Genomic DNA, 12,685 nt, shown 5'->3' on the forward strand with positions numbered 1-12,685 from the left:
CCTGATTTGTGGCCCAGTATGTGATCTATTCTGGAGAATGTTCCATGTGCACTTGAGAAGAATGTGTATTCTGTTGCTTTAGGATGGAATGCTTTGAATATATCTGTGAATTCCATCTGGTCCAGTGTGTCATTCAAAGCCCTTGTTTCCTTGTTGATCTAATGCTTAGATGATCTATCCATTCCAGTGAATGGGGTGTTGAAGTCCCTTACTATTATTTTATTATTATAATGTGTTTCTTTCATTTTGTTATTGACTGGTTTATATAGTTGGCTACTCTCATGTTGGGGGCATAAATATTTGCAATTGTTATATCTTCTTGTGTATAGACCCTTTAATTATGATGTAGTGTCCTTCCTCATCTTTTATTATAGTCTTTGGTTTAAAATCTAATTTGTCTGATATAAGGATTGCTACCTCAGATTTCTTTTGATGCCCATTAGCATGATAAATGGTTTTACACCCCCTCACTTTCAATCAGGAGGTGTCTTTGGGTCTAAAATGAGTCTTGTAGACCGCATATGGACAGGTCTTGTTTTTTTGTTTGTTTTTAGTTTTTTTGTTTGTTTTTTTATCCAATCTGATTCCTCCTTTTGACTGGAGCATTTAGTCCATTTACATTCAGAGTAATTATTGAAGATATGAATTTGGTGCCATTGTATTACCTGTAAAGTCACTGTTTCTGTATACTGTCTCTGTTCCTTTCTGGTCTATGTTACTTTTGGGCTTTCTCTTTGCTTAAAGGATCCCCTTTAATATTTCTTGCAGGGCTGGTTTAGTGATCACAAATTCTTTTAGTTTCTGTTTGTCCTGGAAGCTTTTTATCTCTTCTATTTTGAATGACCCTTTCTGGATAAAGTATTCTTGGCTGCATATTTTTCTCATTTAGTACCCTGAATATATCATGCCAGTCCTTTCTGGCCTGGCAGATCTCTGTGGATAGGTCTGCTGCCAGTCTGATGTTTCTACCCTTTTAGGTTATGGACCTCTTGTCCCAAGCTGCTTTCAGGATTTTCTCTTTGTCTCTGAGATTTGCAAGTTTCACTATTATATGTTGAGGTGTTGAGCTATTTTTATTAATTTTGAAGGGGATTCTCTGTGCCTCCTGGATTTTGATGCCTGTTTCCTTTCCCAGATTAGGAAGTTCTCCACTATAATTTGCTCCAATATACCTTCTGCCCCCCTCCTTTCCTCTTCTTGGATTCTAATTGTTCTAACATTGTTTCTCTTTATGCTATCACTTATCTCTCAAATTCTCTCCTCATGATCCAGTAGTTATCTCTTTTTCTCAGCTTCTTTATTCTCCATCATTTTGTCTTCTATATCACTAATTCTTTCTTTTGCCTCATTTATCCTCGCAGTTAGAGCCTCCATTTTTTATTGCATCTCATTAATAGCTTTTTTGATTTTGACTTGATTAGATTTTAGTTCTTTTATGTCTCCAGAAAGGGATTCTCTAGTGTCTACTATGCTTTTTTTTTCAAGCCCAGCTAGTATCTTTGTAACCACTATTCTGAACTCTAGTTCTGATATCTTATTTACATCCATACTGATTAGGTCCCTGGCAGTCAGTACTGCTCCTTGTTCTCTTTTTTTTTTTCTTGTTCTCTTTTTTTGAGGTGAGTTTTTCTGTCTTGTCATTCTTGCAGAATGTGGTAGCTTTTCTATTTGTAGAGTTTCAGCTAATCTTTTCTCAGATCTCTGATTGAGTTCGCAGGTGTTCAGAATGATTTGATAGCTATCTAGCTGAATTCCTGGGACCAGACAATACTAAGATCTTCTACTCCTCTGTTATCTTGGACTATCTCCTCCATGTATTTTTTAATTTCTTATTTGATTTCTTCATTGACCCAGTGGCTGTTTAGTGCCATATTGTTTAGTCTCCACATGTTTGTGCTTTTTCTGTTTTTTTCCTTGTAATTGATGTCTAGCTTCATTCATACCAGTTGTAGTCAAAAAAGATGCTTGGTATGATTTTAATCTTCTGAAATTTATTTAGGCTTCTTTTGTGGCCCAACATGATGTATCCTGGAGAATGTTCCATGTGCACTTGAAAAGAATGTGTATTCTGTTGTTTTTGGATGGTATTTTCTGTATATGTCAAGTCCATCTGGTCTAATGTGTTGTTCAAAGATGCTGTTTCCTTACTCATTTTCTACCTGGATGATCTATTCATTGATATGAGTGGGGTGTTATAGTCCCCTACTATTTATCATATTGCTATCAAGTTTTCCCTTTGTGTCTATTAATATTTGCTTTATTTAGGTGCTCCTATGTTGGGTACATAGATAACTACAATTATATCCTCTTGTTTATTGATCTCTTTATCATTGCTGGTCCATTCTTCTGCATCCTCTAATCTACCTTCAATTCCCTCTAGTGTATTCTTTATTTCAATTATTGTATTTTTTTTCTAGTTTTTTTTTTTTTTTTTTTGTATTCTTCAACCCTGATTGGTTCTTTTTTTATATTTTCTTTGTTGAAGGTCTCACTGAGTTTATCCACTCTTTTCTCTAGTCTGGTAAACATCTTTATGACCATTACTTTAAACCCTTTATCAGGTAGGTTGGTTATCTGTTTTGTTTAGTTCTTTCTCTTTTTTAGGTTTTTGTCTTGTTCTTTCATATTCCTCTGTCTTCTCATTTTACTTGGTTCTCTGTGTTTGTTTTTATGAATTAGGGAGAACAGCTGCTTCTCCTAAACTTAAGGAAATGATCTTGTGTATGGTTGTCCCTTATGTAGACTATGTGTGCCTGGTCACTTTGGCTGCCTGGCTGGAGCTGTGCCTGGCGTGGGATGGGATTCCCAAGGCATTCTTTGCTAGAGCTACCCTAGTGGGATGGCCTGAGCTGAACTAGGCATGTAAGAGGATGTTCCTAAGTCTCTCTATGCTGAGGGTGTCCTGGAAGGACAGCTGAAGCTGAAGTGCGTATAAGCTGGCTGTCCTTGGGTACTCCACACAGGGAGCACCCTGGCAGGTAGCTGGTGCAAATGCAGGCTCAAGCTATAGGTTCCTAGGCTTTCTGTGTAGGGTGGTTGGAGCTGAGGTGTGTATGGCCCAAGGGGTTCTCAGGGCACTCTGCTCAGGGTATACCCTGGTGAGTAGTGCAGAACCAAACTGGTGTGGGCCAGGAGTGTTCTGGGGTGCTTTGCTCCTGTGTCACCTTGGTGTGATGGCTGGCATTGTAGTGAGTGCTGACCTGGGTTGTCCCGGTGTGTGCCATGCTGGAGCCACCTTGGTAGGACAGTTGGGCTGATGTGGGCTAGGGGCCTAGGGCTCACTGAGGTCGTAGACTGGCTAGGGCACCCAAAGTATTCTCCCATCTACACTATCAAGGTGGAAAGGGAACAAACTGTGGCACTCAGCAGTCCCTCCAACCTAGAGTTTTCTAGCAGCTCCCCACACTATTTGTCAGAGTTTTAGGGTTGGCTCTTTTATATTCTAGTTGCTCTTTTAAACTGTGGCTTTTTTTTTTTCCCCCACACAAACGATGGTACTCATTAGCCCTTCTAACTTGGAGAGAGTTCTAGGGGCTCCTCTGCTGTTTGGGAGGGTTCTGGGGCTGGTTCCTTTATATTCTAGTTACCTTTTTAGACTGTGGCTTTTTTCCTGCACCCCAGGGCAGATGAATCCACTCATGGTCCTTAAGTACTGCTGTTGCTCCCCACTGCTGTTTGCAGTGTCAGGGGTGGGGATTCTTTTTCGTACCGTGTCTCCATCTTTTGTGGTGCAGAAGCTATTCAGTCAGCCCTCCGGAGGAATTCCTTTGTAAATAGGTGTAAATTTGGTGTGTCTATGAAGGAGGTCTGAGTTGAGAGTCTTCCTGTGTCACCGTCTTGGAACAGACCTTCCAAGTTTTCTCTTCTTCCTTCCACCCACCCCTAAAGTGCCACACCAAGACAGCTACTAATGCAGGAGATTGATTTGATTTGACCCAAGAGCAGCTTTGACTGTAGAGGGGGAGAAGGTATTCTGCCAGTGATGTGTGCCATCTTATACTTTTGCAGAATGAATCTTATTCCCAGAACTGTAAGTGGAAATTTTCCCATTTCTGCCCCATCTGCCTCCAGCCTTTCATATGTATTCTGCAGCAGTGGTCAAACAAATGTCTTTTACTCTGCTCTTTCTGGGTAATGAAGAAATTTCCCTTTTCAGAGTATATCAGTATAACATTCTATTCATAACCTGGATCATTTTATTCTCTGAAAAGTGTAAATTATTCACTTCCTTCTCCAAATTTCTTAATATTTTTAAGTCATCCCAAGAAATGGAACTCTGACCTTCAACCACTGCAAAGCTAAACACTGAGGCAATAGGAATGTTTTCTATAGTGACTCAAGTTTAATGTCAAGTTCTGGTTATAAACGAACAAAAACCTTTCTTTAATTCACTGAGCATCTTCTTCCCCATCCTGCTCTCTCATGATCCAAAATCTTAAGTGCTCTTTTTTTGAAAGTTTAAGGTTTTTCATATGTACTACCTGGTGCCACTTTGAAGTGAGTATTTAATTCCAGGAGTCATTAAATTACTGAATTACTTCATTTTGTGGAATAACTCTCCTGAACAGTCGTTCAAAAAAATGTTCACTGAGCGAATACCATATTTTGGGCATGTTTCTGGGTGTTTAGGATTCATCAGTAAAGTCAACAATGAGACTTACTCTCTCAGAGCTTCCATTGTAGGAAACAAAAATATACAGTAGTGCCTGTCGTTTGTTAGAAGGTAATAACTGCTATGAAAGTATGTATGTAGATGAGGGTAAGGAGGTTCACAACACTGCAGAAGCTGCATGTAACCTTCATTTTTAATTTTAACTTTTTATTTATTATACGAAGTGGGGAACTGATTCCTGTAAGACTTTGTTACTTATACCTGATTACACATTAAAAAAAAAAAAAGATGAGTGATTTAGCCTGAGTTCTTGTTTCTAATAGGATGTTCCTTTCATTAAATAAGTCTGTCCCATTACTATGATTAAAGTCCCAGATGTGCATCAGATTAAAAGTCTTGCATGTTCCAAGTGAAAATCTAAGCGGCATTTACTGGGCAAAAAAATATGTTAAAAAGATTTGTTTTAGTGATAAGAGAGGTGAATTTTATAAAGCTTTAAACAAATTTCTTTATAGAGAACTGCCATGTCAGGTTGTGAAACTGGTTTCACTCTTCTTCCTCCTGTGTTATATTTTCTAGAGTGGAAACTGAAATGTGAAATGCTGAGAAAATGACGTTTTGTGGGTTTTGTCACTAACTGGTAGGTCCCTTTGAACTTGCAAATGACTGTTGTTTCCTTCTTTTAGTTTAGCTACTTGGAGAAGCTTCTGTTGGTTCATGGAGCTTGGAATCATTTTCGAGTGACGAAATGCATATTGTATTGTTTCTACAAAAATGTAGTGTTATACATTATTGAGGTAAGAAAAGAGATACACCTTCTTTCATGGAAAAGTTAGGTCTTTCTTTGACATCAGGCTTGGTAGTTTAGGGTTTTTTTCCCCCATATTTGTATCACTTAAATTACCATTACCTAATTCTGTTTTAGGTTTTCACTCTAAGTTATTCAGTAAATTTGAATCTTCTAACCCCACCATCCTGACTTAAAAAATACTTGTTAAGCCTTTAATTTGGCTATAGAAATATATTTTTAAATATTTTATTTTGAAATAATTATAGATTCAAAGGAAGTTACAAAAATATTTTTAGGAGGTCCTGTGAAACATTCACCCAATTTTCCCTAAAGAACACCTTGAATAACTCCAGGACAATACCAAAACCAGGATATAACCAACAGAGTTTTTTCATATTTCACCAGCTTTACACATACTTGTGTGTGTGATTCTGTGTACTTTTATACACACGTAGACTGATGTAAACACCATAGAAATCAAGGCAGAGGCCTCTTGCCCTCCCCAACCCTCCCCCAATGATATAGACCTGTTCCCTCACCACAAGGATCCCCCTCATGCTATCCCTTTATAGCCACATCCATCCCTAACCCTGACAGTGACTAATCTGTTCCCTATCCTGGTAAGTTTGTTCTTTCAAGAATGTTATGAAAGTGGAATCATGTAGTATATAACCTTTTGAGATCGGATTTTTTCAGTCAGTATAATTCCCTTGAGATCGGTACAAGTTATTCCCTGTATCATTTGTTCCCTTACCATAACATTTATCATCCACCTGTTGAAGAGCATTTGTGTGTAGGTTTTGTGCAAACACAAGTTTTCACTTATTTAGGACAAATATCCAAGAGTACAATTGCTGGTTCATATGGGAAGTGCATGTTTAGTTTGAAAAGAAACTCCCAACTATTTTCCAGAGGGACTTCACCATTTTCAGTTCCCACCAGCAAAGCATCTGTTATCTTGTTTCTCTGGATCTTTACCAGCACTTGATGTTATCACTATTTTTTTAGCCATTCTGATAGATGGGTAGTGATACGTCATTGTGGTTTTAAACTGCATTTCCGTAGGGGCTAATGATGTTGAACATCTTCTCATGTACTTATTTGCTATCTTCATATCTTCTTCAGTGAAATGTGTCTTCATATTTTTTGTCCATTTTCTAATTGAATTGTTTTCTCACTCTTAAGTTTTGAGTTCACATATTTTAGATGTTAGTCCTCTGGCAGGTAAGTAGTTTGCAAATATTTTCTTCCAGTCTGTATCATGTTGTCTTGTCGTCTCAATAGTCTTTCAGAGTACAAAAGTTTTTAATTTTGATGTGGTCTGATTTATATATTTTCCTTTTATGGATCATGCTTTTGGTTCTATGTCAAAAAACTCTTTGCCTAGCTCTAGATTCCAAAGATTTTCCTCTATGTAGTTCTCTAAAAGTGTTTTACACTTAATGTCATGGTTCATTTTCAGTTAATTTTTGTGTGCAGTGGAGGGTTTAGATTGTCTAGTTATTTTGCCTATGTAGATCCAATTACTTCAGTACTATTTAATGAAAAGGTTATCCTTCCATTAAATTGATTTTCCACCTTTGTCAAAAATCAGCTGGGCAAATAATGAAGAAATAGAAAATATGAACAGACTATAGTAAGGAGATGAGATCAGTAATCAAACACCTCCCTGGAAAATTATACCAATCATTCAAAGAAAAATTAACACCAATCTTCCTCAAACTCTTCCAAAAAGTAACACTTACAAACTCAAATCCATCCATGCTGTTGCAAATGGTGGAATCTCATACTTTCATTGGAGATATACATATATATATGTGAGTGTATGTAACCTCATTATCCATTCTTCTGTTGATGAACACCTAGGTTGCTTCCATATTTTTGCTATTGTAAATAATGCTGCAATAAACATAGAGGGGCATAGATCTTTTTGAATTAGGAGGTCTCCTTTCTTTGGCTGGGCCATTTACAAATATTATTAGTTGCAGATGCTACAATTTGCTGAAGCCATAGACAAAATCATTCTGAACCTTTACAACTCAGTATCATTCTTTACTGAAGCAATGCATTATTGGACAATGAGATGTAAATATTTCATTGAAATTATTTTTTGATAGAGACAGTACAGTAACAAAGAATGAAATAAAAATTCTAAAATAAATGGACTGGCTTTCTGTTAGGCTCAAATACTCAAGCTTGATTTTGTTTACATTTTGGTAAAATCCCATTTGATGACATGGAAAAAAAATGATAAAGTACTTCAGTGAATGGAAACACTTAGGTCAATATAAAACTTCTTGAACTTTCTTTCAGCTTTGGTTTGCCTTTGTTAATGGATTTTCTGGGCAGATTATATTTGAACATTGGTGCATAAGCTTGTACAATGTGGTAAGCATTCTCCATCTTTATTTGATAGCATGCTGTTTATGTCTGGGAAGTGTATCTAAGTCAATCATCTGCACATAGCAGGCAGCACAAATACATCTTTAGAGCCTTTGTTGCTGCAACACATCTTGCAGAAGCCCATACTCTCCACACATGGTTTCAATCATAGGAGATCATTCTATAGCAACTACATTAAATTTCTATACAATGCATTTTGATAATATGTCCAAAACCTCCTTACTATATGCCTGTACAATGTTTTTAGGCTTTTAAGCCAAGTAATTATTATTGAACTCTACTTCTTTCCATTCTACTTAATACATATAATACATTTATTTATATCTGTGTATGTGGGTGTGTGTTTATAGTGTAGTTCCCCAGCCTTTTAAACCTCCTGGTAGAAAATTTGTCCTTTTGTAAATATTTTAACCCTGTGTTTGTAGGAAATGATGAATTTTGATATGAAGTCCTATAATAAAAAAAATGGAATCTTCTGAAACTAACAATCCCATACCATTACTTAACTCATTTTAAATTAAAAAACTAGAAATAAACAGTATGGTTAAATGGTTTTTTAATTCACCTTTAAATTTTTTGTTTATTATTCCAGTTTAAAGATTAGAGGTCAGGGAAACCTAGCATAAAAATTAGGCTCCCAGTAATATATCATGACCTTTCTTTTGTACTGCATTATCATAACATATTAGAATCTAGATCCATAACATTCTGTCTTCTAGCAGCTTGAATTCTGAAACAGCACAGACAAGTCATTGAGTGTCCAATAATATAAAAATGTCTAGTGCTATGAATAGTTACAGTTGTGTACATGTCAATTCTAGACATATTTGCCTAGAGCACTATATCAGTGAACCTGAGGTCATACACATATTTGTCTCTACCAGGCTTTTGGTCGCAGATGACAATACTCAATTTTTTTTTTTAAGTTTCATTACAGACTGGGCTGGCAGAATCTGTGTGTGAGAAAATTCACTATGAATGCATAGGCCACAGATATTGGTCAATAGAATTTTATATATATATATATATATATATATATATATATATATATGCAGTAAATGATGGCTTCAGTGGGAAACAAAATTGTGGACATTTTAGGATAATATGACTTAATATCCACTGACTTATTAAATCTTATTACATATATATTTTACAGATGGGAGAAAGATGAAGCCTAGGACATCAAATAGTTACTGGCCATAAGAGAGCTAGATTGCTTATTTAATAACTACATTTAAATAGGTATTCATACTGTTTCTGGAGGTCCTGCATTATTTCTGCTTCTGCCCATGCATGACTAACTGCTATAGGAATTACCCTCCTACCAGAAATAACCTATAGTGTCAGCCAAAATATATAAAACAATGGTTTTCAAAAATTAAACAAAAGGCTGCTCATGGCTGTGATCCTTGAGAGAAGGACTATTTCCAAGCCACAGTGCAAGAAGATGGATCCAAAAGAAAACCCAGGTGTCTTAATGAGTTGAAGACACAGAGGTTGGAGCTCAGTGGGCCCAGGTAGCTAGAATGTCAAAGAGGAAACTGTACTGAGAGAGAGACAGAAAGAATGACTGAAGATCTATAGAGAGCCCCCTTGAGACTTTGGTTCTAGTTTGTGTATGCATGAGAAAAATCTACCCAAAGCTAGGGAAAGAACTACCAGAAAGCATTAGGATGAATTCTTGGAGTTAATTCAGGGCTAGGAATAACTAGTTACATATGATATTGGGAAAACTTAATCAAGTTACACTTTTAAAAATAAGGATAAATTAGACCTATAATAAACACTATTCTGGGCCCATCATAAGAAAACTTAAAAGCAACCTTAAAAAAACCATCAAACTAATTTGCAAGTCACTTACCTGCAAATCAGACACAGGCAAACAATATTTAAAGAGCTGAGCTGTCCTTCAACAGGTGATGGATAAAGAAGATGTGGTTCATATATACAATCGAATATTACTCAGCCATCAGAAAGGATGAAAACCCACCATTTGCATCGACATGGATGGAACTGGAGGGGATGATGCTAAGTGAAATAAGTCAAGAAGAGGAAGTCAATTATCAGATGGTTTCACTCATATGTGGAACATAAGGAATAGCATGGAGGACCACAGGGGAAGGGAGGGAAAACTAAATGGGAAGGAATCAGAGAGGGAGACAAACCATGAGAGACTCTGGACTCCAGGAACCAAACTGAGGGTTACAGAAGGGAGCGGAGTGGGGGGATGGGGTAATCGGGTGATGGGTATTAAGGAGGGCACATGTGGTGATGAGCACTGGGTGTTATATGCAACTAATGAATTGTTGAACACTACATCAAAAACTAATGATGTACTATATGTTGGCTAATTGAACATAATAAAAAATAAAAATAAATAGAAAAAAAAGAAATAGAGGCTAAGGGGGCTCCAAAGCCACAGAAAATATCTAATATATACAAATAAAGAACAAAATTAAGTACTCAAGAACACAGAATTCATAGTTGTGCATCCAATAAAAGATATCGGTCATGCAAGAAATAGGAAAATAAGATCCATAATGTGAAAAATAAGTCAATGAGAGCAGATATAAAAATTGTTGTTGGAAAGAGTAGGTAAGAACTTAAAACAGGTATTTTAAATCTTATAAACATGTGCAAGAATATAAAGGAAGAAATGAACATAATGAGAAAAACAGAAGATATAGAAAAGAACCAAATAGAACCTTATGATGAAAAATACAATAGAAAATGGACATTTTTCTGGATGGGATTAAGAGCAAATTAGAAACTTCAGAAATAGGATCAGTAAATATGAAGACATAGCAATTATAGAAGCACAGAGAGAAAAATCAGAAAAACACACAAATGTTCTTCTTAACCTAATTGTTGCAAATCTGTGACCAAGAGAATAATCTTTAAATCAACCAGGTAAATATTATGTATAGAAAATAAATGTAGGAGTAAAAGCAGATTTCTCATTGAAAACCATGCAGGGCAGAAGACAATGGAATATCTTTAAAGATCTTAAAGAAAGAAAAATCCATTAACCCCAAATTCTATATCCAGCTAAAATGTCTTTTGAAAATAAACCAAGAAAATGAAAATTTATCACCAGAAGACCTATAATACTTGAAATGTTAAAGGAAGCTCTTCAAACAAAAGGAAAAGTATACCAGGATGAAATTTGGATCTATCCAAAGAAATAAAGAGGAACAGAAATGTTAATTATATGGGAATTAATAAAAGACTTACCCTTTTCCCCTCATTTTCAGTCATGATGACAGATAACTGTTAAAGCAAAATTAATTATGTATTCTGGGATTTGTCATTAATTTAGAATAAAAATGTCTGATAAGTATAGCACAAAGAATGGGAGGAGGGATTTGAGAATGTACTATTATTTGAATTTTGTGATACATTGCATATATATATACTGTAAACCTTAAAGAACTAAAACCCCCAAAAGTTATGGCTAATGAATAATGGAGATAAAATCTTAATATTTCAATTACTTCAAAAGAAGTCAGTAAATAAGGCAGAGAGGAAGATGAAATGCAACAAATAGAAAAAATAGGAAGATGGGAGATTTAAATCCAACCACATTTATAATTACACTGAAATGTAAGTGGTCTAAATATTTAATTAAAAGGCAGATATTGTCAGATTGGATTAACAAAATCAAAACCTACTTCAAATATAAAGGCACAGATAGGTAAAAAGGAAAAGGATGGGAAAAGATTTACTTTGTAAACAATAATTAAAAAAAAAAACCAAAGTGGCTATATTAATAACAGAAATAATAGCCTTCAGAAAAATAAATATGGCTAGTGATGAAGATTGATATTTCTTTTTTTTTTTTTTTTTTTTCGATTTTTTTTTTAAGATTTTATTTATTTATTTGACAGAGAGAGACAGTGAGAGCAGGAACACAAGCAGGGGGAGTGGGAGAGGGAGAAACAGGCCTCCTGCTGAGCAGGGAGCCCGATGTGGGACTCGATCCCAGGACCCTGGGATCATGACCTGAGCCGAAGGCAGACGCTCAACGACTGAGCCACCCAGGCGCCCGAAGATTGATATTTCTTAATTATAAAGTGTTAACTTGATAACACAGAATTCTATGTAAGAATAACATAGCTTATTAGAAACTAATTAGAAATGAAGCAGATATTGATATAATTAAATGGCAAGTTAAGTAAATCAACACTTACATTCAGAGACTTAAACTCTCTTTAATGAACAGGGTCTGGGTGTCCTAGCCAACCTACCACCTCCACGAGCCCTGGGACCCCAATCTACACCAGCACCAGCCATTGGTTTCTTTTTTTTTTTTTTTTTTTTTTTTTAAAGATTTTATCCATTTATTTGACAGAGAGAGACACAGAGAGAAAGGGAACACAAGCAGGGGGAGTGGGAGAGGGAGAAGCAGGCTTCCCGCTGAGCAGGGAGCCCGATGTGGGGCTCGATCCCAGGACCCCGGGATCATGACCCGAGCCGAAGGCAGACGCTTAACGACTGAGCCACCCAGGCGCCCCCAGCCATTGGTTTCTGATGAGCACTAAGTGCTTCTATGAAAAACCTACAGCTAACATCATACCTAATGGCAAAGCCTGTTCCCTTAAGATGAAGAACAGGAGAAGAATGTATGTTCTTACCACTTCTATTCAACATCATCCTTAGGTCCTAGGCAGTGTAATAAGACCAAAAAAAAAAAAAAAAAAAAGGATTGACAAAGAATAATGCTTGCTTTAGTTGCTGTCAACATTCTGTATAAAATTCTAGAAAATCTACATAGGTCATATGTTGTGTTAGATTGTTATAATAAAGGTCCCCCAATTTGTCCATGCCCTTCTGTATCCACATTTTTGGTGTACCCACTCACACTGACTCTGAGTTTGGTC

The 12,685-nt window shown here is 36.2% G+C and overlaps 1 protein-coding gene across 13 annotated transcripts in view; it reads left to right on the forward strand.

Moving 5' to 3' along the window:
* LOC113919824 (phospholipid-transporting ATPase IB-like) overlaps positions 1 to 12,685 on the forward strand; it is a 237,857-nt gene that overhangs the window by 154,536 nt on the left and 70,636 nt on the right. For 12 of the 13 annotated variants that reach the window (XM_027589591.2, XM_027589588.2, XM_027589592.2 and 9 more), the window contains 2 exons: positions 5,299 to 5,409; positions 7,716 to 7,790. The exons of the other annotated variant lie outside the window; for it this stretch is intronic. In XM_027589591.2, coding sequence (XP_027445392.1) covers positions 5,299 to 5,409; positions 7,716 to 7,790 — 186 coding nt within the window. The remainder of the gene's footprint in view (positions 1 to 5,298; positions 5,410 to 7,715; positions 7,791 to 12,685) is intronic. 13 annotated transcript variants of the gene reach the window in all.

The sequence above is a fragment of the Zalophus californianus genome, chromosome 3 (assembly GCF_009762305.2).
Source record: "Zalophus californianus isolate mZalCal1 chromosome 3, mZalCal1.pri.v2, whole genome shotgun sequence".
Lineage (NCBI taxonomy): Eukaryota > Metazoa > Chordata > Mammalia > Carnivora > Otariidae > Zalophus > Zalophus californianus.